Genomic DNA, 27,989 nt, shown 5'->3' with positions numbered 1-27,989 from the left:
ATAATTGAGAACTCTATCAAATGAAAAATTAAGAGAAATATCATGTGTGAAGGAATACTACTCATCATATCTATTGCAATTATTCTTGGACAGCATTCCCTCTTTCTTGCTTTTATTATTAAGGCATTTATATAGTACTGCTCACCTGCTGTTCCATGTGTTCCATCGACACATATACGATCAGTTCCAAGCCTCTTGAAAAGCTCCTGTTGTGGTGTGGTCATGATGACTAGCATAAAATCTCTGTCATCCAAAAGGTCCTCATTTTTTTCTCTAAAAAAATGTCACTTTTTGTCAGGTTGTCCTTGGTGTTTAAAGAAGAGCAATGGGTTTTCCTTTTCACTATGCATCCTCTCAACCCAGAGTTGCACGCTCACATAGTCATTATCGTGCAGCCGCTCGGTCTTCGAGACTCTGGCATCCCTCATTATTTTGCGGAGATCCTGCTTGCTTAACAGGTTAATGCGGTGGAATGTCTCATCCACGTTGGACCGCACATTATCCAGTACTGCACTGCATCCATGGACACGCCTTCTCGCAGCTTGTCTTGAGAGAGTAGAGAAAAAGTGTATATTAGTTGAAGCATAAGTAAAAATTACCGAGCACGCAAGGAAGTGAAATGGGCACTGATGAACATTTTTAATATCATTATTTAGAATTCCTTTAATTGAATAATGAGTTACATTAACTTACAAAAACCTTTTGCAATGGTGTGTGTTAAATAGTTCAAGCTGTCGCAATTTTTGTTCTTTTTAGGTTAGGTTAGGTTAGGTGTTATGCAGCCTTCAGCTGCTGAAGAGGCAAGATTACATTTCTGAATTATACTACACGATTACATTACATTTGAAGAGGCAAGATTACATATTAAAGTGTTTAAATGTTTGGTGTTTGATAAACCGTCATAGGGATTATCTGCACCAGTGTTATCAGGTACGTAAGTGAAGAAATTTATTGTGTGTACCAAGTTTACAGCTAGGCTGCCAATTTCATCCTTCACTGTTGGTAACCTTGTTCGCACAAAAGACATTACTGAACCATTGTAAAAGCATTGCACTGGACTGGACATGTGCAGATTGTGGTTCAGATCCTACCCAGGGCAAAAATGTCTTCCACTTTAGTTCCTTTACTAAATATTGCCATTGTTATCAATTTCTATCCTACAGTTAGAACTTAATTTTCCAATTACATTCCATAGCATAAGTTATTGCCACTTCCATAGTGGCATGCCACCATAGAAGGGCAAAACAGTCTGCAATCGAAAACATGCGCAGCATTTCCAGATTAACTTAAACATCACTGTTACTGACTGAATTGATGCACATAATTTGATTAATGTCAATATAAAAATTGTCAATTAAAGCTTTCAGCAATTATTTTTAATGGTTGATTTATCAGTCATTCATCCATATTTACAGAGCAGACGCACCTGTGAACGTATGCTTTGAAGGCTATGCAGTCATGTGGGTTTTTGAGTTAAAGGTATTATTTCAGTCAAGTAGAGTACTGACTGGACACTTGAAGCTGTTTTACGAGTTCATGTCTAATACCCCTGTCACACGGCAAATCTAATGTCATTTACAACGAATGACATTCGCTGATAATGCCATTTCTTTGGTGTCACACGGTAAAACGTAAGGACATTTACAAACAAATCAGTTCGCCAAACTCATTCGCATTCGTTTGGAACTGAATGTGTATCCTCGACACCACGAGTTTACCAGTGTTTCGCAAACAGTACGTGCTTCTTTTTTTGTTTTAACAAAAAATCACTATTCTATCCATTTTATTACCTAATTATTGCTTTAACGACATTGAAGTCCATCACATAGGTAAATACAGAAAACTACTCTCAGTCCAGTGACCAGACAGCCATCTTTAGCTTTCGCTGCAGCAGTCATGTTGGTTCTCACCGGAGCATCGGCCGCGGCCACTTCAATTGACTTGGCATAAAAGCGTGCGCGTTTTTTCCTGTGGCACGCGCCAAGAATGAGGATATTAGAAGCTCGTATGCACATCAGAAAGGCGATGACATGCAACTGCCCTTCTCGTACCTTTTTTAGCAGATGTAGCGGACGCGCCTATCGTTCTCTTCGCCCTGTTGCTTGCCTTAGCTCGACTCGACTTCGTTGGCAATGTCGACAAGTTAGTAATCGAACACTACGGTTTGAAAGCAGTGATCACATATTCTAGTGGAATTTAGCATACTGGAAAATAATTATTGGACAAAAGTGGGTTTGAGGCGTTTTTTTTTTTTACTATCGTCATTGTCATCATTTTCAAATGACATTAGTTTTCGCCGTGTGACAGGGGTATAAGCCTAATTATCGTGATCGTTTCAATCATGTTTCATTCACATAGCTGATTCATGAGCATCCAAGTATTAAGGCATCATATTTTCCAAACCATAGGTGCCACCATTTTCTTTTCATTTTCGTCCAAGCGTATTGTAGAACAGTGTAACTTATATATGCAAGACCAACATGAGACATTCTTTTTCTCCAGCAATGTACTTGCAGTTTACTTTGTCTGCTAGAATGTGCGGCTCATAAAATTTTTTTTTACTGAAGTTTAGTGCCCTGTAATGGGTAAGTACGACATTTTAGGATAAGTGTATAAACATGCACAATCGCATTTCACGATGCTGACCCAAGTTAAGATAGATGCATCTTATACAATGAGTTATATACACATATTTTTTTCTTTGAAAGTTGTGAAAAGAGGGGGGCAAGGGGGTGACTTGTACAACAGTTCAAATTATAGTCCAGAAAATATGGCACATGGTTTGTGAGCCCTACATATAGTAGAGTAAAATACAACTTGAGCTGATGAAAGTTTCACATGGAAAGCACATCTGCTGTGGATGACCTACAGTAGTGGCGAGAGGTCGCAGTTTCATCGATGTCTGTAATACTTGCACTTCAGTTTAGGCAAAATGGCAGACATAATTATGTACAATGCACCTTAAGTAATCCCAAGTGGAAATTATTCCAGCTTACTGCTATTTTGAGACATTGAATCCCACTAGGATCATAAGTCATACCAATACAGTTAACTGAAAGCCTGAAAAATAAAACAGAAAAAGAAAAAGCCACAGTCTGCTACGTGGCCTACAGTGCACCAGGAGGCACTACACCTTCCTGCTTGGTACATGAAGTGATGCAAACAAGTATAAAATAACTAAAGTCGTTGCCTGCAATAAGAATAGCCATATAGGTCAAATATAGGCCACTGGCTGTGCCAAGGTAGTTGTTACCGCTGTGAAATTGGAGAACGGTTCCCTTTTTTCTCTCTCTCTCTCTGAACCCTTCAGGCATTGATACAATGTAGCAAAATGATAAACATGTTTATGATGTCATTAACTATAATGCCCAGCAGTCAGTAAAGGTGGCCTCGAATTATGTGGAAATTATGAATTATAAATGAATTTCATGTGCTCCAAGTTCATTGCATGGTCTGGCATGAGTATTGCCTTGTATTTGGGATGTTGAAAACTCAACAACCACTCTTTATGTATTATAAAGCAGGGAAAAGCGGTTTCTTACCAGCAATAGCAGCTCTTTCCGACTTGGACAGAAAAACACGACCCAGTTCAAAGCCGTGGCCTCTGTGCTTGAATTGGAAAACCACATACACACCTGTGTTGTCTTCAGTCACAGCCATTGCCGCAAAACATCTTTTTCCACACTTGACACTTGAAGGCCGCTTCAGCTTTTGTTTACTTGTAGCTGTGGAAAAAGATAACCGGGTAGTTTATTCTAACTTAAGCACTGGACTTCCAACACATGCTTAGTGGTGGTTCTACTACACCATTTCCACCATTTAGCTACAATTCAACTTGCCTGAAACCTGGCTACGTGAACTGTGCAAAGGTGTGGTATTTTCACGCTTTCAGGGCAACGCAGCGTTTTCAGCAGGGGTACGAGAAGACTTAAATATAAGAAACAAATAGTGAACGTGCAAGTAATTCAGTTTGAGATGGATCATCTACTAGACTTTTCAAATATTGAGTAATATTTCCAGTAATGCAATGGATTGCCCGAGGTCAAAGCATTGCATGCAGCATTTCAAAAACACTTGGTTTGTCTCGAAACAAGAACAAATAAAACAAATCTGGGTTTTTACATGCCAATACCACGATCTGATTATCAGGCATGCCTCTCTCAGTATAAGTTTCGTCATGGCTGTCAACACCAATCGAAGCAATCACTATATGCAATGCTAACAGGGTACGGTGACAAAAGCAGCATTCATAGCAAGCACAATGGCATGCACTAAGACCCATTGACCACTGGAAGGCACACAGTTTGCATTGCATACATGTGTTCTTGCATGTGGTTCAGAACTGTATGGCAATTTGTGATCTTTTAAGTACAGGAACTAACTTCTGTGCACACTTGTGATAGTTGCCGACTTGTGAAAAGAGGGGGAGGTTACTTGTGCCAGGTTCAAATTATTGTCCGAAAAATATTGTATATGGTTTGTGAGCCCTGCATATAGTAGAATAATATACAAGTTAAAGTGATGAAAGCTTCACATGGAAAGCAGATCTGCTGTGATCTTGTGGACTCGTACAGCAGTGCTTCATCAGTTATCAAAAACTCGTACTAATGATCTCGGAAACAATTGCCAATCGTACCAATATATTAACACCAAGCTTCCTGTAACTGCTTGCAGCCCATATCACAATCACCAAAAGCTAATTTCATGGCACACTACCCTGACCATTGGCCCTAATCAGCACTGCTTCATCAGGTCGGTTGGGTATCAGTAACTAGAGCTACAGTTAGCTGATGAATTGACTCATATCTATTTGCAGTTGAATCGACTCATATCTATTTGCAGAGGCCGGCAAACCACCTTGTAACAAAATTGAGTGCATGGAATGGTAGCAATGTTGTTTGTGTCCACCACTGCCATCTTTGCATCCATTTGTGCTATGGCACCTCCTTCTGGACGCCGTTCATAGCCTCGCGGCAGTCTCTTGCATTGTTATCGGGTGTAATACACTTGTGCATGTGCCATAGTGCATATGAAAGCACATGTGTCATTTGCAATGCACATAAGACATTCACCTTCAGTTCTTTTGTTATGTGTGACAGAGCAAACTGTTCTAGTGCAGTTGTAATTTCTTGCCTCTCCGACACCTAGGCACACAGCTGCTTTCATTAGCCCACAAAATTTTTATTTATTTACAAAGGCTTTCTACCTACTCAAAGGAAAGTACTTGCAACATACTGGCATGGTAATAATTGGCTGGTTCTGGGTGTTAAAATTTTCTTAAATGTGTAAGCATTTCTATGCTTACCAAACGTCCATCACGCAAGATAAAAATGTGGGCCGATCCCAGAGATAGTGCAATACTGGGCCGACCCACGGCGGAGGTGAACAGCCTTCAAGTACCCAACAAAGTGAAAAGTGCATACAATATAGATAGAGCATGGAGCAGTGAGTGGCTTTACCTTTGTTCTGCCTGTCACTACCACGAGATCGAAGCAGCGCTCGCAAATCTCTCGGCACACACCGCACCCTGCACCTTTCGCAGATCGCTTTCAAGATATGGGCCCGCTCTTGAAGGCAAAGCGACGAGAACACGGAGTTCAAGATATGGTCCACGCGGCGCATAATGGTTTGACATGGATGGATAAGGCACTAAAGAGCAGTATCAGCTTATAATGATCAGAACGTCATCAGCACACCTGGCGCCGCCGTCTGCAGCAGTCCGTGTTGCTGCGACGCTGCTGTTTATACTGGTCATATTAACTTCCATAACACTTTTTTGTTCAAGTACCCTAAAGAGCCCAGGAGGCATAGGGGTGGGGGATGTTACGATTGGCCAGCGGGGATAGTGACCTTCTGGCTTCACTGCAATGAATCGCTTCGTGAAGCCAACAACACGCCCCCTTCGAATAGCCCTTCGGAGCCAGTAAGGCTAGACACGTTTGGCGGACAGGATTGTTAGCTGGTTCGCTGTCACCTTCAGGGACCAATTGGAGCAAGAAAACTCCTGGAAATGTTTGTTCTATGGCATTCCCCCATGTACTCTGGTAATAGTCACGGTCATGACAGATTCAGCAGCAAACTGCAGAGTCAGCTCAGGAACGACATGCCAGCTTGAGTCAAGCCTGACAACACCTGTCTATGAGGCCTCACTGGTTTTGGTGTGTTAAGTAAAACAAAAGTGCAAGAGAGTGTGTGAACCTTCGCCCTCAAAGGCGGGTACTTCGACGACTTTGGACGCTTTGATTGGATGAAGGTTGGATGGCAGCTTTCCCTGGCCTAGGGATCTAGTAAGGACAGAGAGTGTTTAAGCAGACATTTTCGGCTGTTCAGTGTGCATTTCAGTCATGCTAGACTGATCAGATGTAATGTTCTCCACCCTTCATGTAGATATTGTAAATAAATCCCCTACTCCTCATTCCTCCCTTCAACAACATCCTTAGCATGAATGAGTCGGACGATGGTATGGGCCAGGTACCCTTTTCATGGCAGACACCATCTCTTACAGGGATTACAATGAAAGGAGCAAAACATACCAAAAGTACACAACTAAACAAGAAATATGAATTGGAACAACATGAATTAGTGAAAAAAAAAAAAACGACTTATTACAGGGTATATACAATGTGTGAAAAAACATAGTAATGACAAGGTTCAAGGTTCCTAAAATACTTGACTTATCACAATGAGCTGTTTTACATTACAAAACAATGGAAAAAAATTTAAGTATACATTACTAAACAAGAAAGCAAAATTGCATATTAAATAAGAACATCAAGAAATGCAACTGGAACGGAACAGCAAGGTAAGAGGTAGTTCAGATTTCTAGGAACAACTTTAAATTATGTACAAATGAGTCGTGACAAATAGCGAGGAGAAGAGGTGAGTGGAAAAACGGATTAGTGTGGGCGAAGATGGGTGCGATTTTAAGTTGGTGATCAAGCCGTCAAGACACATGTCACGAGCTAGTCTGATATTTAGAGTCACGTGGGACAACCGATTGGAGTAAAGTTTATGAAAGAAGGACAATAGTGTCGGAAGCCTGCGTATATTGAGAGGAGCTAAATTAATCTAATATTTGATTTCCGTAACTAGATGTATGCGAGTAGTTTCTTGTGATGAAGCGAGCAACATTATTTTGCAGAGACACTAGTTTGTGTTCGAGGTAGGCCTCATGTGTGGATTCCAAATTAAGAAGGCATATTCGATTTTAGAGCATACTAAGGTGGTGTAAGCCAGAAATTTGGTCTCGGAGTTAGCCGAGTGCAAATAGTGCCTTATGAAGCCAAGTGATCTGGTTGCTTTAGTAGAGTGTTCTAGTTTGCCATTTTTACACTCGGCTAAGCAGCTGAGCGGAGCGAAAGCGTGAATGCGCATGCGCCCTCCGCTTAGCTGCAAGCAGGCTGGTGGAGTCAGAAACACGGTCCGCTTACAAGCTGCCTGAACAGAAGGTTGCTGCCATTTTTTTCTAGCAAGGGTGGTCGATGCACACACCCACTCTGGCACGTGCATCGAGGCACCTTGCCTGCCTTGCTCTTTACAAGACAGATTTGCACAGACGAAGACTTATGTCTGCTAGAAGGTGCGCATGCTGACCCATTTGAAAACCTCGCAGCGCGGTAGTATGTGATGCATGCTGTGCAACATGTTGGCATCAGAAAGGATCAGATTGGATGCAAAATGCAAGCTCGCTGGCTATCACGTGGCATTTCCCAAGATGGGGCTTTATTTTCCACTGGATAAAATGGACCAGTAATGCATTACAAGTTCACGTTTAGATGCTTTATGGACAAATAAGCTATATGTATTCATTTTACTTATAAAAGCTTTACTTACAAGTTTTACTTATAGGTGCTTTTATTTTGTTTCATTACCCTGAATTCGGCCAGAAGGCACTGCAAATACGAAAGGAACATCAAGCGGAAAGCCAGAGAGGCCGAGATAATCTCGTGGCTGGCGGCAATGGAAAATAAACCTGCTATGAGTAACTACTGAAGAGGAAATAACAATATCGGGAAAGAAACAATCTATTATAACTCAAAGAGAAGCTTATTACTTTCTGAAATGAGCTCGGGATGCCTTAGAACACGCACTTATACAGCAAAATATAAGAAGGAAGAAGCATGTGCTTGCTGCGGTAAAGCTAGGGAAACAATAGAGCATGCTTTACTAGAATGTGAAATATCTCCCCAGCAGTAGATTTAGGCACCACTGGCCTATATACCATTAATAAAATATATCCAGAGAGGGAGATTAAGATGGACTGCAATGATTGTAATGGCATCATTGGAATCAGACATATGCTGGCGGGGTGTCCTGCGACTCTCCCCAAACTCGTTGAAGAATGGACACAGTGGGAGAAAAGGATTCAAAGCCCATTGTTTCAGGACCAACTAAGGGCAGTCCAGGGGGCCCACGATGTCGCTGAAAGGCTTGGCCTGACAGTGCCAACATGGGAGCGGCCCGCCTTGGCTTGAGAAGTCTAGCCTCCGGACATCATTACAATAAAAGTTTTCACACACATACACCACTGGCCTGCTTGAAGCCCTTGGGTTCAGCAAGAGCAGAGGGAAAGTAAAAATGTATGCAGTAAAGATTGGTAAGCAGCGAATGGAAGATTGGTGGACAAAAAGTAGGGAAACGTCAAACAACAGAGGCTTGCAAAGACAAAGTTCAGAAAGTTTGGTTATGGGAAGTCATCGTGGGTTTTTTTTTTCTTTGTTAACATAGGTAGAACATTAGGCAATACAAGAGCTTCATGGCGCAACCCACACATCTTTCCAAAGGGGACACTCGTAGCACCTATCCACCTCCGCTAGGCTAGACATACAACTAAAACATGCAATCACCCACCACTCCACCATGTGGCTTAGCGGGGCAACTTGGAGCGGGGTGGACCGTAATGACACTAAACTAAAACACTCTAGTGAAAATCACATCTACGCAAATGTTCCATGACAGATCGGATGACAAGTGAACACCCAGATATTGCGAATACCGAGGCTACGGGCATGTTTTATAATTATGCAATTGCATAACACGGGTTTAGCTGTAGTCCCGAATCTGATAGCTTTTGTTATATTAATGTTGATTTCCGCTTGCTTACTGCCCCACTTACGGAGATTGTCTAAGTAAGATGGAAGGTAGCAGGTGTCCTCAGGGTTAGTAGATCACGCAATCATCAGCAAATAGTCTATGAAACGCCTACCATTACTAATATCGTTAATATAATCTAAAAACAAAATAGGCCTGAGCATGGAACCTTGCGGTACTCCAGATTTGACATGATTTAATGGAGACAAATGGTCATTGATGAAAACTGATTGCTACCAGTTAGTTAAAAAGATTGTAGTCCACCTAGTTATCCTCACATGTTAAGATCTGTCAGTTTATGAATAAGCCAGAATTGAGGAACCTTGTCAAAAGCCTTCACGAAGTCTAGAGATATTACATCGATTCGATAAAAAGAATGAGTGGAGTTATGCAAGTCATTAATTCAAATCAATCGTGTAAAAGTCCTTGCCGACTGATAAAGAAAAAGTTATGTTCTGTAAGAAACTTCATTAGAGCAGATGAAATGATGTGTTCGAGAAGTTTGCAGCACATGCTGGTTAAAGAAATTGGTCTGTAATTTGATGGGTTAGACGAATCACCATATTTAAATATGAGAATTATGCAAGCTGCCTTCCAAACATTTGGGACGCATCCCGTGTCAATACATTGCTGAAAAGGCTTGGCTAAAATGCGACATATTGCAGGTTTGGATATCTTAAGTTTAGGGCAGATGCCATCACGGCCAGGAGCAGAGTTAGTTGGAAGACAATCGATACAGGACTGTACTACTTCAGAAGCGATATTAATGTTGTGCATGCTTGAATGCAAAATAGGGGCCTGAAAGCTACTAGGTACAGGAGTCTCGTCCGTGAAAACGGGTGAAAAAAAACTTGTTGAATTCAATAGCAACACGTGCCAGAGAAAGAATGTTACCATCCTTAGATAACGGTACCGTCAAGTTCGATAATTTGGGTTTCCTAAATTTTTGTGTCATTGCTAAGCATGTCTGAAATGTCATGGTTGAAAAATTTATCTTTGGCTGTTGTTACGGTCCTGCATAAGTGTGCGTGCTCACGATAGGGCCTCCAATCTTCCACAGATGCTCATAGTTCAGCTCTGCAATATATAGGTTTCACATGCGTCGCAAACCAAGTGCTTTCTGTGCAGGCTGTTATTTTGAATTTTGGAATATGCTTTTCTTTTTAAGTGTGATCAGCCCATTATGAAGAAAAACCCAGTTTGTGTTTATGTTGCAATGAGGGAATGACTGCAAGAAGCCGACAGAAAAGGTGGAAAGGTCACTAACAAGCCCGCTGACATTCACGCGGGTGTAATCAAATATTAATTTCTTTCTATTTTCATGTTTCTTTAGGGCACCTATGAATTCACAATGCAAGATATTGTGGCCACTGATACCATCCAATACATTTTCCGTAACATTATTTGGTTCTGTGGCTAGTATGAGGTCAGAGTGAATCACCATGAGTGGGAACAGAAACAATTTGATGCAAATTGAAAGTTGTGAGCATGCCAGGAAAATATTGGCATTGACGTTTTTCTTGTGCCATACAGGGGTCGGCATCAATGCCATTCAATATTGGGATAGTCGAAATCGCCGACAAGAAATATTGGTGATGTCGGGTACTTGTTCTGGACAAAACTTAAAAAGACTTGTTTAGATGATCCGGAAAGTAGTGGGATGAATCAAGTGGACGATAGCAGACTCCAATGACAGAGGTAGAATGTGTGGGCAGACAGAGAGCAACCCTTACAATTTTGAGGCAGGAATTAGTTTCAATAACACAAGCTTCCAAACTAGATTTTACTGCGATTAACACACCGCCACCTCTCGATTCAGTTTTATGTTTTCTAAATAATGAAAACTGACGAGACAAGGACGATCCAAAATGTCGAATGACAACCAGGTTTCGGTGCCTAGAACGTCTACTGAACAGGATTCAAGATAAGAACAGAGGTGATCTTGCTTACGAAATAAGCTGCGGAAGTTCGACAAAAGAATTGACACACATGCATCACAGCGTTCATTTTTTACATCACTGGGTTTTCACGAGGACGTGACGTTTCGGGAGGGCGCTTACTTCATTAGTGGTATGGTCAAAGACAAATCGTGTTGTTTAGTAGAAGCTTGCCAAACAGAAGTTTGAACCTTTCAGTGGGCTTCTGTTTGGAACGTCCGAAATCTCGGAGTTTCTGGAGTGCATCCTCATTGAAAAATCCTTATCAGTCCACATGAGACGATTCAAACCTTTTTTAGTTTAAATGCATTTTTCAGTATGTGTTTTCTTCTTTAAGTTTAGGAATTTCACAATTACCAGCCAAGTATAGCCTTGTCTTTTCTGTCCTATTCTATGGGCACGCTCAATTTCACCAGCTGCAATGCCTAAATATTTAGAAACTAACTCAGTTACAAGCCCTTCCTTTTCCTGCCACGTCTCTGAGTCTTGCTCAATGACTGCTTTAAAGATAAGGTTGTTGTGACGCAATCTGTTACTGAGGTCGTCTACCACCAAACTTGTGTTGCAATTGTCCTGATTTTATGCTTTCCAGTTTGTCCTGGGTGTCAAGCATATCAATTACCTCGTGACGCCAGAGGTTCCTTCCATTTAGGAAAGAAGTTCAGTAACATTCGTTTGGACGTCTTTTACTTTCCCTAGGATGTCTTTCTGAAATTTTCCATTACAGGCTGCCGTATCCTTGAAAATGAGTTGATAATGACATTGGGCTGCGTGGAGATGAGCAAGTGGTACAATGCTTAAGCGTACTTAAGTCCCAGAGGAGTTTCTGCATGAATTTTTCAATCGTTTATGAAGGTTTCTTACCTATTCAAAGAAAAGTGTTTGCAACATACTGACGTGGTACTAATTGGCTGCTGCTGGCTGTTGGCCTTGGTGTCTTCCTTTGCTGTTGAGCAGCATTTAGTGAGTGCACAGTAATAATGAGCTGCACCAAATGGCTACACATTACTGCTGTACTACTCGAACTATTCCAAAAGGGCGAATTTTTCTGCTCCAACATGCACCATGACTACTTATTTCCTAGCCCAAATCCTTAACTGGCTAGGCCACCGCTGCATGCTGACACACCACCCACTGTGGGTGTGGGCTGTATTAGCCAAGTCTCAGTAAGACAAAAATAACTGTGGCACTGTTCTTTTTGAGCTTTGTTATTTAATGAAAAGGCTTTGAATTCAGGCCACCAGTGCCACAATAAAGTATTCCTATTCCAGCCGCACTACTTGTTAGAGCTGCATGCCACCTGCACTACTAGCTGGGCCAGTCACTTGAAATCCGTGGACTATAAGGTTAGAGTAGAATCAAACAGAAGACATTTTTTTGATATACTGGCTTTGGACATCCCCAAATTTTTGGGATGGGCCTGCTATAAATTTTACGTATTCATAACATGGGAAGGTTATGACGACATGTAACCCAGGCAGGCAATGCTTTTGGAAACGAACTTTAAACTTTGCCACTCCGACAGTGGTGAATAGTGATCTGTTGTCATGTTGAGCAGTACTACTTGCATCTGACCGCTGGATGTATTGTGTCACTGTTCGTTATTTATTACATGTGCTTATAACATGTGCTCCAAAAAGATGTTCCAATCATTGGTGCAATCTACTAATACCAGCTACTTTCGCAATGTCTCTGTAGGCATCTCTTTAATCCTTTTATGTCTAACACGATACACGAGGACTCCCCTGCAATCACTGACACAGAAATAGTACAGTGTAGTTCTAAAACAAATGTGCTTAACTCATATTGGTGACAACAAATAGTTTAACATTGGTGCTATCATAGGTCTGGTTTGCGATTACAGTCGATGTCTTGTGGTTGATTATAGGAGTTCTTTAACAGCAAGGTCCAGCATTACTAGAGCTTTGTTTAAAGGGCAGCCACTTGGACAGTGGTACGCTTGGACTCGGGTGTAAGTAGTTTAATATTGATGCATAGGCTTTGAGGTGACCAGGGTCAGGCTAGTGTATACAATTTTTATCCTGTTCTATTTTCTTTCGCATCACTCGCACTTCATTCAGTGTTACTGCATACATGGTGCATTGAATGATAGGAAGGAAATAGAATAATATGTATAATCTTGGCCAAGATGGCCTTGGAGTATGTTTAAGCCCAACTTTAGGCACACATGATTCCCAGCTTGGGTGAGCATACCGAGATAACTGTCCAGGTTGAGGTTCATTCCGATATGCTGTTAACGCTTCTTTGAGTAATCGTATAAACATGACTGAACAAAAATTTCTGTGGTTTTTAAAAACCCATCAAAGCCAGAGACTCAGACTGGTGGTCATGATACGGGCATTTCACGATACCTTGTGAAGCATAACTTCCAGACCGGTGACAGACGAAGTAGAAATGCTTCTTTTTCAGGTGGCCGCAAGTCTCTGTACCTGTCCTTGCAATGAAGTGACTGCGTGTGTCTTTCTCCACCTTTTCCTTCAATGACTTGAAAGCTGATCAGGATAATAAAATAAAGCAAATGTTACATGTATGCAGTGTGTCAAGGGGAATCAGTTTATTGTAAGCCCACGTTGGCTGTGCAGAATATCTTATGGGGTAATTTAGAAGAAGAAAGAAGATTAAGTACCCTGGACACTTGTTATGTTCAGTCTGCATTTCAGGGTGTGTAATGCACAGAACTAGCGTTACAAAGTTGAATCGTAGACATGTTGTGGAACTCAGTAGTTATGAAGAAGAGGTTCAGTGACATCTTTTCTCTTTTCCTGATGAGGATCAAGCATTTGTTTTTCTCAGGGCAAAATTTTAGAGCGAAGCATAATGGAATTGAAGAAAAAGAAGATATAAAAAAGTGACAAGAATGATGTTGCTTCTTGTACATATTTAAACTATGCTTTGTTTGAGTACATTTTGCAGCTTTCATACAGAGATCAAACTCCTGCGAAGACAGTATGTATAGAAACTGTAAGCTAATTTGCTTTATTAACTTGAGGTTGACACTGTGACATGGCGTCTAATTATAGCAGCACAAAGTGACTGCCATCAAAATTTTTTTCGTGAGCAACGCCAAGAACTGCATGAAATGACAACTGAAAATGACAACTCTACATCTTACAAATTTCCGTTCTGAACGAGAAAGAAAATACAGAGAATCATACCTTATCTATAAGTTCAAGGCATTGCAACAAATAGGCATAAACATTTCAAAAGGAGCTTTATAATCTATCCGCTATGCTAAATTTCAAGCTATAGGCAACAACACTTAGTTTGGTTTCTTGGCGTATCCTTTTTTTCTTTCCTCTTCTTTTTCTCAGCCGGCGTGTCAGACGCCGTTGACATGCCGGCTAACACGCGTGAGTTGGCACGTGGTTGACACCATGTTTTCCCCGTGTTTTAACTGAACAATTAGTAGATTTAAATTTTTTGCACATTGGGAATTCAGGAAATATAAAACTTCGACAGGAGCTATCATTAGAACTAGTGTACAGTACTTCTAGCACTTCTTTAATCAAACAATGCAAAATTTGCGCTTTGGTTGACTCAGCATTTACTTATTGTGTTAAGATTGATATGAAGTGCTACTTTGTTTTTTCTGCTGTGTGTACATGTTTTTAGACGCAATCCTTTCCATTGTATGGAGTTCTCACTCACACAAAGCCATGTACTCGATTGCAGATCGACCTTAGGCAGAAGTGCAATCTCATACCTGTGCACTTGCCTCTATTCATTAGTGTGCAATACCGTGCAAGCCTGTGCATAACTATACGACGACTGTAAAGCATATGAAAGCTCCAGCACCAGTTTAGGGCACAAGATTAGACCAGATTTCTTGAACAGAAAAGCTGATTTAACACATTATTAATGTACAAGGAGGCTTGTCCATGCTACCTAACCTGACAACTATTGCTTCTAGACCCTAAAGAATGCAGTTAAAAAAAAAGTAGGTGCTTGCTGCAATGGGGAGAAACAAATTTTTCCTGTACCATACTATAGGTGCTTACCCATTTCCAAGTTTGCAAAGCGAGTGCTTTCCTGCATGGCATGGCCACCACTATGGCTAATATTCATGCTACCAAATCTGCATATATTGTATCGCATGGTTTACCTTACAGAAGTTGGGAACTAGAAGCAGGGTTCATACTTTGTATATTTGTTTTCTTTCTTTCATTAGTTAAAGTAAAAATACCAAATCATTAACTTCATTCATGCTCCTCCAGTCACTTTTCTTTTATAGAATGTATTCTAGGGTTTTAGCGCTAAAACCACGATTTGATTATGAGGCATGCCATAGTGGCGCAGTCCGGATTAATTTTGACCACGAGGGTATCTTTAAAGGGACACTAAAGCGAAACAATAAATCAGTTTAGACTAATGAAGCATTGTTTGAGAACCCTGCAGGCAGTGATTTCAAAAAAATAGTTTGATTATTAGATGAGAAATTGAAGGTCGAAGTATCAGTATTTGAATTTCGCGCCGAAACCCCAGTGCCGGTACGTTAGCGTGACGTCAGGGATTCCAAAGTATGTTTTCGCATTTGGGCCGCGTTGGCTGAATAAAGGTTCCTGAAACTTGCCATGTTTAATATTTGGTTCCTTTAGAACTCAATATAGTCAATCTGTACCGCTATATATAATTAGTAGGTCCTAGAAGATGCCATCAAAATCCACGACGTCACAGCCCCAGGTGCGGGAACTCAAGTAGGCGTCGCCACCCGTATTTCGTTCTTGCGCTTTTTCTGGCTTACCAAACGTCTTATCATTGTAACAGTGGTGTTTTTGGTGTTGTAGAACGGTAATTTACTGATGCAGAAGAAATAATTTTTCACTTTAATGTCCCTTTAACGTGCCACACAGGCGTTTCTTGCATTTCGCTCCCATCTAAATGCGGCCGCCGCGGCGGGTACATTTTTTTAAAACTTAAATATGCGATTCCTAAATAAGATCCATCAGCAATGATCCTGCGTTGCTTCGATTCAAAACAGCAATGATAAGCATGCAATTTAATGTATGATGGTATAAGTTGCAGCTAGTGCATGGTCAGATAAAATGTTAAGCATGAAAGCACCATAAGTGAGCACATTTAAAGCAATAAGTGAACAAGTGAATCGTTCACTCTGCAAGCCCGTAATGCAAAAATAACAGGTGCAGCGGTAATCACGCGTTGCTTTGAGAGAATAAGCAAGTGTCTTACCTGGCATTGTCAGAAAGTGATACCTCTCATATTCTGGCTCGAAGAAATGCACGCTGATATGGCGGTACTCCAGTTCTTTCAAAGTCAGGGCTACTTCACACTCGTCGCAGTTGTACTTCGGGTGAGTGATTTTGTGCACAAGTTTTATGTGCCTCTGCAGACTGCGATTGTTCGCTAACCGCAGGTCGCAGTACTGACATTCAAAGGAAGCAACTTTCGCCATTGCGAGACCGCGAAGAGAAGCATGGGGTTTCCTAAAAACAGATTACGTAACTATGCTCAGTGCGTGCAAGCGGGCCTTCTATATCTGCGGGTGCTCTGACCATGGAGGAAAGAAAAAGCTGAGAGATGCTGACGTCACTCTTTGCGAAGCATGAGTGACGTCGGAAGGTGTGGCAGATATCCTCTCTTGTGCATATCTCTCTCCTCCGGCCCGCAACCACGCACGAACTGCGTGGGCTGCACGGGCGCGCCTGTAGCAATCCGAAAGCATCTACTATTCTGACAAAAGATGCAATCGCGATGTAACGTTGGCGAAGTCTGACTATTCTGCCCTGGCATTGAAACAAGTTTAAAATAAACTCCTCACATTAGACCGTCATGTTGGACTCCGCAACTTTTGCGGGATTTTGTGAAAAGCAATATGGTTTATTGGTCCAGCCAACTGAAACTGTCCTGATGGCTTCTAGACCCACCATGTTGTATTAGTGGTTTTGGCGTTGCGCTGCGAAAGTGAGGTTGTGGGATCACATCTCGGTCGTGGAGGCCGCATTTCGACGGGGTTCGACGAAGTAAAAATGCAATGCCCGTGTACTGTACGTTAAACACATGTTAACGAATCCCGCGCGGTGAAAATTAATCTGCAGTTCACCGCTACGGCGTGCCTCATTATCAGTTCTCGGCTTTGGCACGTGAAGTGTCAAAATTTGAATGTTTGATTAACCGCAGGTACGGTGGCTGCCTAGTTCCTGCGTCATTTTAGATTACCTTTATCGTTCATTTCTACCTTCGTTTCCTCTGTTTGGGCTCCCTGGGGCTAGACAATAGTGGTTATGGCTAGACGCGGCGATGAAAAAATCAACGAGTCTAGAAGTTCAGGACAACATTCATTTGGGCTAGATGGTGCATACTTGATTTAGGAAGGAACAGCGCCAACGAAGACGTTCACAAGTGGGGAGAACGACACAGGACAAGCACCATGTTAAAATTGGCTCCAAGGCGCTGTCAATACAGGTTAAGAAAATGTTAGTAAGCACCGGGGCGACGCAGGATCCAATACAAATCCCTTGTCTTTGTCGATAAAACTTGTTCTCGAAAGAGATTAACGTCACATCAAGGTAAAATTCTAGCATTTTCATAAAATTATATATTGACACGCCAGAGGAGTTTTGGAACTCTACTGCACTGTTACTTCCTATAGCATCTCTGACAGAACGAAATAAGGCATCGTGGGACACAGAGTAAAACAAGTCTTCAACATCTACTGAAAACACATAACCATTGGAAGTACATCCCTCAAGAAACCTAACAACATCTTTTGAACTCTTTGTGGCGTACGGATCTTGAACTTTAAGGGATGTAAGGTGCTTTTGAAGAAACTTGCTTAACACAATCAGCCAAGTTCCATTTTCGCTGACCACTGTTCTGAATGGCACGGACAGTTTGTGCGTTTTGGCCGTAAAGAACATCGAAAGGGCATTGCTTTGGTGTTACCAATGTCATTGGCCAGCGTGCTCAGATCTAATTCTTTGCACATCACAGCCGCCTTGCCTCTCACTCGCGTAGCACTAGCTTTCAGAGGGATGAAGTTCTTTGCAATTGCTTCGCCGGCTCTTTTTTGAAACTCTTCCTCGGTGAGCACCACAAACCCACCATCCTTGTCAGCTTGAAAAAGCCGGAGTCTATTCTTCCTGAAATACGACACGACTTTTCCCATAGAATCTTTGCTAGTCAACGTGTTAGTGCTGGTCGTAGATCTTATAAGCGTATTCACACCATCCAGAAGGCATCTTTCACGGTTTTCTTCCAACGCCTTTCCTGCTATGCGCCTATTAAGCGCCAGGAACTCATGTGCTTCTATCCGTGGCTCGTGGCTGAATTTCGGACCTTTGTTCAACACATGCCTGACATCGTTGGGAAGATCAACGTCTCCGATGACCGTCACCAGCCTTTCCGGGGGCTTCTTGTCCTTCTTCAGAGAAGACGACCGTAAACACTGGTTCCGTGTCTGAGCCCATCAAAATATATATGTACATATATATATATATTATAGAGAGAGAGAGAGAGAGAGAGAGAAAGAACAGCGCATTAGTAACTCCCAGTTATGGATATCCATACATTTGTTCCCGCGAGCAGGCATCATGTAATGAATGATTGTAGACCAAAAAATATTTCGCGTTTCTTTCCGGATAAATACATGAACATTAATAATGCCTTGGTTTTCATACTTATTAAGAAGTAAAGGAACATTACAGGTTAGCGATTGCATTAGATAAATTGTTAGCCTTTTTGGCATGAGCCATCTATCCTGGCTGTAGTCCCGACAGTGATTTTACAAGTGAAGAGACTTTGTTAGAGGAAAAAAATATGAATAGAGTAAAGGAAAGCCATACAGATCTGGCAGTTTGAAATCGCGTTAAATTTCGTGAAAAGTGGTGATGTTGTGTGGAGGTATGGAACGTTAGCAATAATTCCGACGTGCACGTTTCTGAAGAAAAAGCTTGTGTTAGTGTTCACAGTGGTGCCCCACACATGCATGCAGTAGTTAATATGAGACGCAAATAGTGCCTGGTAAATTTGTAATTTCAACTGTTCTGGAAAGAAATAATATTTTTAAGGCCATTGTGGCTGGACCATCCCAATGAAGTGGAAAGGAGCGCGTTCGCTTTAGGAATGACATCGCAAGCCTCCAGACTAGAGACAAACAGGCTGATATGATCCACATATAGAATGGTTGTTGCCTCGCTTTCTGCAAGGGTTCATCGAGCAATAAGGTTCCCAAAGAGCTCCAGCCGCACGGGAAGGTGCGAGGTGAAATCCGGCAACACTCATGCAGGCGGCTGTTCCCCCACTCTCCATTCCGCCCAGCCGCACTTTGCTTCGCTGCACCGCTCATTCTTGGCTCAGCAGCCGTCCGATATGGAGGTTCCCATTGTTGATCGCGCCAAGTACGAGATTTGTTCCGCAATTCGCTTTTTGCACGCCAAGGGGACTCCCCCGTGGATATTCATCATCAGTTGACAGAGGTGTATGGCGACAAGTGCATGTCCGTTCAACACGTCCGAAAGTGGTTTAGGGAGTTTAGTGCCGGTTGAAAGAAAGTCCACGATGAAGAACGGAGTGGAAGACCGTCAGTTTCGAAGGTGGTTATCAAGATGGCCCGACGCAAAGTGCTTCGGAAGAGGAGGATCAACATCTGTGAACTTATTGCTCAGATTCCTGGAAGTTCTTACGGTACAGTGGAAAGAGCTTTGACTAAAGTATTGGGGTATCAGAAGTGTTGTGCTCAATGGATACCGCGGCTATTGACATCAGACTACAAGGAGAAACGCCTTGACTGTGCTCGCCAGTTTCTTCAAAATTGTCAAGAAGATAAGGAAGAATTGTTGGACTCCATTTTTATGGGAGACTAAAAGTGGGTGTTTCATTTCACTCCTGATATGAAATAAAAATCCCAAGAGTGGCGTCACCCAGAGTCACCAGTTGCAAAGAAGTTCAAACTCCTTCTGCTGGCAAAGTCATGGCCACTGTTTTTTGGGATCATAAGGGAGTACTGCTGATCGATTTAATGGAACGTGGGACAACAATCAACTCTGAGAGTTATTGTGCAACACTATGAAAACTCAGGCAAGCTATTCAGAACTGCCGGCGAGGACAACTGGCAGCCAGTGTAACACTGCTTCACGACAACGCCCGACCTGACGTCTCCTGTCAAACCCAGGAACTTTTGACAAACTTTGGGTCGACTGTCATGCCCCACCTACCGTACAGTCCGGACCTTGCACCTAGTGATTATCACTTGTTCCCCAAGCTAAAAGAACATTTTAGTAGCCAACGCTTCCGGAGCGATGAAGTCGAAGAGGTGAAATGCTTCCTCAGTGGGTCGGCGGCAGACTTCTACGACACTGGGATACAGAAATTGGAGCACTGTATACAAAAATGCATAGAAAAAGATGGCGATTATGTAAGTTTCATCTTTCCAATAATGTAAATTTCTATGAGAATAAACAATGTTCTCTACTTCTAAAATTGATGGGAACCTTATTTCTGGATCAACCTTCGTATGTCTATCATGTCATTAACGTAAATGTCGAAGGGGACCTAAAATGCTGCCCTGTGGGACACCTAACAATATTGCCGTCCAAGGAAATACTATTTCCAATGACAACGCATTGCCTGCAATCAAGCAGATACGAACACAACAAAATATGTCATTCCATGTACACCGTTTGCAGTCAACTCTGTTATTAGAATCTTGTGTTGCAGACTGTCAAAAGCCTTGCTGTAGTCAATAAATATCCAGACTACTAGGTTTCATTTTTCTAGCTTCTTGATTAACACCTGCTGAACAAGCAGTGCAGTTTCGGTAGAGCAGGTCATCAAAGCTGTTTCTCCATCGCCAGGGTTTGTGTCATGCTCTCCAACCATGATTCCTCGCTCCTTTGTGCCCTCCAGAGGGGCACGGTCATGGCCCCCCAAACAAGGGGCTTAAATCACCACAGCAATGAAATTGCAATTTTTCGCTTTTAATATGCTTCAGTGCAATACATTGCATAAGCTTCCCTGCTTAACTCAACTGTAATGCGGCAGAGGTGACTTTAGGAACACTTTCTAGACATTGCAAACAATATGTGCATTCTGGTCAGAACTACACCTGACTTAACATTCCGACACGTCGGCATATGGATGGCCGTTGTGCAGTTTAAGAGCACGAATACGCATGCTGGTTGTGGCTTGAGGAAATGTGATTTCTTAAACAAGTTTCAATGCCAATGCCCTAGACTAAGCTTCACCGCAATGCAGTTGTGTTATGCACTGGAGCTTCTGTAATGTATTGCGGTCCATCACTGCAGCAACAACAGAACCAGCTTTGAATGGGTGTCATGTGAGTTATTAGATGTCTCGGTGCTCATACTGTGACAGATGACGGCACATGTGCGCATGTATAGTCGGGAACATGTGCAAGGCTGTGTTGCAGTCTCGTATATGGAGCTTGCAAGATGGGCGAAACAAGGGCCCAAATCACCACAACCCTGCCTGAAATAGCTCTAAATCCCTGCCTGTACACTTCTTAAGGGTTTCGGTGCTTTTACCGTAATCGGAGATTGCACATATAATACTATATTTTCAAAACTGAGCTCATTGGAACATCTTCCTGTTCATGCTATGCACACAAAAATGAGGAATAAGGGAAAAATTATGCAGATCCCACACCCTGTGGGAATTGATGTAAGTGAAGCTTTCCATGCTGGATGCTCTGATTGACGATAATTAGCAGTGTTGATGGCTAAAGCTTAATTTCTTCAACGTTTAGGCTAACACGAGATTGGCGAATTGATGTTAAACGTTACCTTGTGGGCACCACTGCTGTTTGTCTGCGTAATAGGCAGAACACACAGGGAGAGGTGTTTGCATGAGGCATTGTTGTGGGCCATATCTTATAACCCGAGAGGGTTAAGTGTTGTCATTTCCTCATATGGCACATCGCGTTATGGCAGAAGTTTTAAACTTGAATTGGATTATGGGGCTGTACGTGCCAAAACGACACTCAGATTATGAAGCACGGCATAGTGGCAGACTCCAGATTAATTTTGACACCGTTATGTTCTTTAATGTATCCTAAAATCTAAGTGCACATGGGTTTTCTATTTCGCCCCCGTCGAAATGTGGCTCCCGCGATTGGGATCAAATCCATGACCTCTCGCAATGCCATAGCAGCAGAGCTAATGCAGCGGGCACAGAAGTGTTGATTTGACGGTCAACCACTTCTGTAGTGTTTCCTGGACGCTGCAGTGTGCTTTAATTAATGCGGCTCTGCTTCTGCACGCCGTGTGAATTGCCCGCTTGACATATTTTCATTGTGTTTATTTTTTCAGAAATAGCAGCAACGTATTGTATTGTGCCTTGAACATAAGCACACCGCAACCGCTGTTGTATGTTAGTGGAGTTTCCTTGCCTTCTCATGTCACTTCCCCCATCTTATATGGGAACTGCCTCTTCTCCTCCCTCTTCTCTCTACAGTTCTATCTGTGTCCCCTCTCGCCTCGCACATAAGCGCTGCAGTTTCTTCAGTGCTTCTGAGGGGAGTCACGGATAATTGCAGCTGTCAGGTGGCTAATGTGACAACGGCCAGGGAGCTCCAGAGGACATTGTGCACATTCGATGCGGTGGGGTGAAAACAAGCTTCTCCCCTCTCCTTTCTTCTCTTACTTGTGCCTGTCATGTATATACACACTCTGAACCCCCCCCCCCCCGATGTGGTGTGTGTGACATCAGCAGCAGTCCACAGCAGCAGCTGGAGTGGGAAAGTCAGAGGAAGAGACAAAGAAAGCTTCACTTTAAAACAAAATGCGTAAAGGTTTCTATGCTTACCCAATGAGGAAACCCGTCCATCACATAAGATGATTGCTTTCAAGATAAGGCCCGCATGAGCGAGCGAATTGTAAGATCGGGCCTGCGCAGCCGTGCCATAAGCAGCGGCCGCTGATGTACAGTTGATAATGGTTTGCATCGAGAGGAGGCAGCATCATTGACCACATCTACGTATGACGTCTACCTAACGTGACAGTTCAATTACGTCACGTAGAACAGCACGCATTGGCCAATGCTCATCTTCCATGAAGCAGCAACATCATCCAAATGCACCATAATATAAAAGGAGTGAACAGTGCTACTACTGGCCTCTGCTTCATACTCATGCTGGTCTCAGTTTAACATTTTGGTGTTGCAAATGCGCTTCTCCATTTCATGATTTTTTTCGTGGCGTTTCTCGCAATTATATGAAACGCAGCAGCATATGACGACACAACAGTAGGTGATCAGTCGCAAATGCTTATGCATCATTTAGATAACTCCCACAGGATACTCTGCATGTAATTTTATCTTTTTCCACTTTCAGTATGCTTCAGCGCTATGGTATGCTTGACCGCGTAACCTTGCTATGTCCAGTGTTTGTGACCCCTTCCCACTGTTGGTATACTTCATCACAATGCTAAGTGCATGGTTGAATGCATAACACCACTGTATTGGGATGAAGCTAACTTATGGGTCTGACATTACAGTTTTAATTTAGCGTACGCAACTATAGCGTATGCTATACGCTAAAGTATATATAGCGTATGCTAAGCAGCACACATTTCTTTAGGTTGAGTTGGCCTGTGAGATGTTCAGATCTTAAAGGCCATGTGCTGTCATTGCGGCTATCTCCCGACTGTAGCTATAGGTGGTGCTAACATGTCGGATGTTTCTTTCGTTAGGTTTCAACTCACTCGAAACGAGAAGCGATCTCGAAAACACCACAAGGTTATCCATAATACTCTGTCGTCGAAGCAGCCCGAGACTAAGCGAAAGCCATTTACACAGTCAGTTGCAAAGAACGAAGTCCATTTTACAAAAGCAACGCCAAATTCAATTCGAAGCTGGCAGCCGGGGCCGCCGCCATGTTTCACGCAAATTCCGCAAACCACGCAAAGACACTAATGCTAAATCTGAGAAATAGTGCGCGTACGCTATACGCAATGGGTCGTTTAGTGTTCTGCGCATGCGCAGTGATGACCCACTATTTTATAGTGTACGCTAAACTAAAACTGTCTATTATGCAGCACATTTTAGATGCTTGCTGGTTTTAAAGTCTGAAAGCTGAGATACAACAGCGTCGCACACTATCACGTGAGGAAAACGAACCGCTGCATGCAGCAAGTAGCATCAGCATAAGCACTAGATTACAGTTGAACAGCTCTACAATGAAGACCACAATTAATTTGCCTGTAAAACAAAGAAACTTATGCGTCCCTGGCGGCTGATTTACGTTTATAAAACGAATGCCGCACCAGTGCCGCCACTGCCCCGCGAAGATGTCACCAGGGTAAGCTGTGCGCTAGCGCTAACAGCAGTGTATTTGAAGAGCATGCTGATATTACTAGTTCTGTTGCCCTGCTCCAGGATTCACTCACCTCGTATGCTACTTGTTGTGACGGATCAACGGCTGACGAATGCATGGATAGGCCGCGAATGTCAACGAAGGCGACCAAAAATTTTGCAGCAAGGGAGGCTTAGGGGCACTAGACAATCGGGGGCTTTGCTTTGCATGGTTCCTGCATTTGGTTGGAGAGCAAGCTGGGAACCTCAATGGAGCATAGGGTGGCTACAGTAGAACGTGCTGTCAGGGATATCTTGCAGAGAAAAATTAGTGGTCTATTTCATTAAGTCTCTCTTGAATTCTTGTTAAAGATTTTCTTTTGTTGAAAGTGCTTAGCTATTGTGAGCAGTGAGCTGCGCAACCTTTAAAACAAAGTGACCTGCATAGCAAAGGATTTTGAAGGTGCGAGCACTTTGTTAAAAAGGCGTTTGACTACATAGATACATTCAGAGCAGCGCTTTCTACCCTTTAGCCCATGCAGAATTTGTAGGTCCTATTTGCGCCACCAGGATCTGCCGATGTACTGCAGTGAAGCCTTTAATATGTGTCCCAATGTCTAATGCTACGGAGTTCAATATATCCATTTAATGTCTGAGCAAGTTTGATGTATGAAGTTTCATATACATGTAATTCTCTTGGTGATTCACCACCTGTTATTTAAGCAGTAATTCTATTTATAATTGTTTCATATAACAAGGTTTAATTGTAATGAATTATTGCTATACGACATTCTTTCCATTACTATAACTAATACTCTCAAGCTTGGAATCTCCCAGCTTCCTCATACAGTTGGCCAATGGGACAGTGCACCTGACACAACAAGCCATGTCGTACACTTACTCTGTGCATATTCACAGCCCATGCAAGCTTGTGCTGAAAGCTTGTTGCTGCTTGCAGAGGTAAACGTTTCACTTGACTGTTGTAATGATATCGCTGACTATGTGATGGAATAAACAGTTACTCCACAATAAAACATAGTATGAAGCCATTTTGTAAACATGAGCTTGAAGTAAAACTGTGCCATGCATCGTCGAAAAAGGAAAACAACATTACAGGGATGAGGATACTTATCGTGGGCTTGTCTCTATAGCTTTTATGTCTTGCTTTGTCCACATTATGCTGCACAGTTTTAGTTGAAGCGGTTATTGGCTGGCAGACGTCTTCCCATCATGTTACTACGAGTTTTGATGAAAGCAGTCTTGGCCAGCCTCTCTACCCCTGGTTCTCTGGCTTAGGTGCTGGTGCCTCCAGTAGTTCAGATTTGAATGGGTGCAAATTAATTTTCCCTCTCAGTGAAATCATACCAACTTTCCCAGGTTACCGGGCTTCTACAATTCCTCCTAAGTTGAACTTGTTCAACAGCTTTACCGAGTACTTTAAGTAGGCAGTGTATTCTATGTCGTAGGGCAAACAGAAAATTAGCATAAGCACTCTTGCTTTCAGGCTGCCATAGACTTCAAGTTAAAAGTGCAGTCGAGATCAACATGTCTAACCTTGATCCCTCCAGCCAATGTGCCAGCCTTCCCTATGAGCCACTACTTGCGAAGGTGAACATACCTTCTTTGTTCCATGCAAAACATTTTGTTAACTGTTTCCAGGAAAAAGTAGTTCAAGCATAAATGGCCAACGCATGCTCTTCATACCAGGTTGCCATGTATAATGGAGACGATAGGAAAGTACAGGCCAGCGTCGCTGTCCCAGATCCATCCGGCAGCTTTTCTGTCACAGGTCCATGTGCCCTAACTGCTGGTCTTCAATGGGAGTTGACACTGTCTCCTTCTATAGGGGGCATTTTCTGACATGCTCTTTGTGGGAGAATGCCGCATTCATAAAAAGAAACAACAAAGATTGGACACAAAGTGGTGCAGCTCATTAAAAGAAAATTACTTGCTGGGTTCGCCACTGGGCCGTATGCGTCGGCGCTCGTGACTCGACAAAAAGCAGCCGCAGCGGCACGCGCAAGCTCAGGCTTCACATAGTTTTGCGCCCATCGCAAGAGGGGCACCTCACGGCTACATTCGGATATCGCCGGCGCACAAGGAGGAAGTGCAGAAACATGCACGCTTGTAGTCTCAGAGGGACGCGCATGCGTGCAAACTCGATACCATGGGTGCACAGCTAGAAGGGAAGAAGGGTCGTTTTGCCACACGCTTGCGCACCCTGTAACATTTTGTGGGCGAGTGTACATGCTAGACATGTCTGTAGTGCTTATTTTTGAAATGTGATCCTTTGGGATGTATAATACATATAAGATGCATCTTAGCTTTGTTGTGCATTAAGAAGAATTTTTTTTACAAATACTATACAATTATCTGAAAAGATGAATGTTTCTTTAGATTTCACACATTTCTTTTGCTACATTGTAAATGTATACCCTAATAGATTAGTGTTTCGTATGTTATACGTTTGCCGATAGGAGACTTACTGCTGCCATGCGAGGGCCTTCAGGCACATTAAAGCTGTATGTTGCAGCTTTTCGCCTGGAGGACACCCAACAAAGTTTGTTGGAAATAAAACCATTTCTGGTATGGTAAGTCGAAAATTCTATTTCAAGTCGCTGCCTCTAGACCCTTCGTGCCAACCGCCATTTTGGCAAGGCTGTGTGATGTCTGGGAACAAGGCTGCTTCGATGGATTTCAAGACCAGATAGCAGCCTTCCTTCACACACTCTGGCACCAAAAAGGGCAGCACAGGTGTCAGTGTTACTTGTGCTACAATTCCTTCACTTGTGCTATAAATAGCAGCAGCAAACTGCCAAGATGCAAAAGCAAAACAATGAATGAGGGCCATAACGTATTTCCCAGCTCCTGAAATCAGTTCCAGTTTTTCCAATAGACAAAAGCATGGCCTTCAAGATCAGCTTCGATTACCAGTGGGAACAGTTTCCGAGGGTGCCAATTCATTTCATCAAGACTCAGTGTTGCCACACTGCTTTTGATTGAAGTGTGAGAAAAAAATATTGAAGTGAACGTTTTCTAACACATTGAATGCAGTCAAATTTTCTTTCTGTTATGCTTTCCTTTTATTTCAAAGCAAAAAAAAAACCAAAAATCTAAGAAAGCAAGAAGCAAAACAGAAAGAAAAATATCTCAGTATAGGGCATCATTGCACAGTGTTGTGAAACCAGATGTGCACGCCTGTGAGGGTGATGATTGGCCAAGTGTGTGCACTATACATTCAGTGATGCTACAGGCATGCACTCTGCTGTTTGCGTTTCATTTGACGCTGATAGTACATCCACACAATGTAGCCACAGGGACAAGTGAGCAGTCAAGTGAAGCTTTTTGAGATCATGTTTAGTTGGATCATGCAAATAAAATGCATTAATTAATCATATGCCATTAAAGATACAAGCACAAGTACACAAATTACTGTGCATGACAGGAGTGGCTGCGAAGATGTATAAGGCTCACACAAAGGCCGGACAGCAGACAAAGGACGATGATATTTAACTCATTTCGCCAGGAAAAATGACTTCGAAGTTTGTGCATTAAGTACGAAGAAAATCCGAGGATACCTAAGCACTTCTTATGAGTTGTGAATACTTTAATGTCCAACTGAACGCCACTGAGCAGTCCGAGTTATGAACTCCTCGCGGGCAAGCGGGCACGTTAAGA

The 27,989-nt window shown here is 42.5% G+C and overlaps 3 protein-coding genes across 13 annotated transcripts in view; 1 reads left to right on the top strand and 2 right to left on the bottom strand.

Moving 5' to 3' along the window:
- LOC126518989 (uncharacterized) overlaps nt 1-22,683 on the top strand; it is a 46,444-nt gene extending 23,761 nt beyond the window's left edge. Inside the window, exon 6 of one of the 4 annotated variants that reach the window (XM_072285105.1) lies at nt 22,476-22,683. Coding sequence is in view for 2 of the 4 variants with exons in the window: in XM_050168607.3 (XP_050024564.1) it covers nt 22,476-22,630 (155 nt within the window). In the remaining 2 variants the exon portion in view is untranslated. Of the gene's footprint in view, nt 1-7,886; nt 9,912-22,475 lie in introns of those variants that run through there. The other 3 variants (XM_050168607.3, XM_050168603.3, XM_072285106.1) reach the window with 3 other exon arrangements.
- The window catches only part of LOC126518991 (uncharacterized), a 101,485-nt gene that overhangs the window by 62,689 nt on the left and 10,807 nt on the right, over nt 1-27,989 (bottom strand). The window lies entirely within an intron of this gene.
- On the bottom strand, nt 41-26,151 carry LOC126518993 (zinc finger transcription factor family protein 17-like). 3 transcript variants are annotated; one of them, XM_055065136.1, is made up of 5 exons: nt 16,236-16,489; nt 13,400-13,540; nt 3,636-3,725; nt 3,543-3,564; nt 41-546 (listed from the first exon to the last, which is right to left on the bottom strand). In XM_055065136.1, coding segments are annotated over exons 1-5 (477 nt in total). In that variant the 5' UTR covers nt 16,459-16,489; the 3' UTR covers nt 41-545. The 3 variants fall into 3 exon arrangements, 2 of the variants coding, with proteins under 2 accessions (XP_054921111.1, XP_054921110.1); XR_011890743.1 differs by lacking the exons at nt 3,543-3,564; nt 16,236-16,489 and adding an exon at nt 26,016-26,151; XM_055065135.1 differs by lacking the exon at nt 3,543-3,564.

The sequence above is a fragment of the Dermacentor andersoni genome, chromosome 10 (genome assembly GCF_023375885.2).
Source record: "Dermacentor andersoni chromosome 10, qqDerAnde1_hic_scaffold, whole genome shotgun sequence".
Taxonomy (NCBI): domain Eukaryota; kingdom Metazoa; phylum Arthropoda; class Arachnida; order Ixodida; family Ixodidae; genus Dermacentor; species Dermacentor andersoni.
The sequence above is the reverse complement of the archived record's forward strand: the minus strand, read 5'-3'. Positions and strand labels throughout refer to the sequence as shown.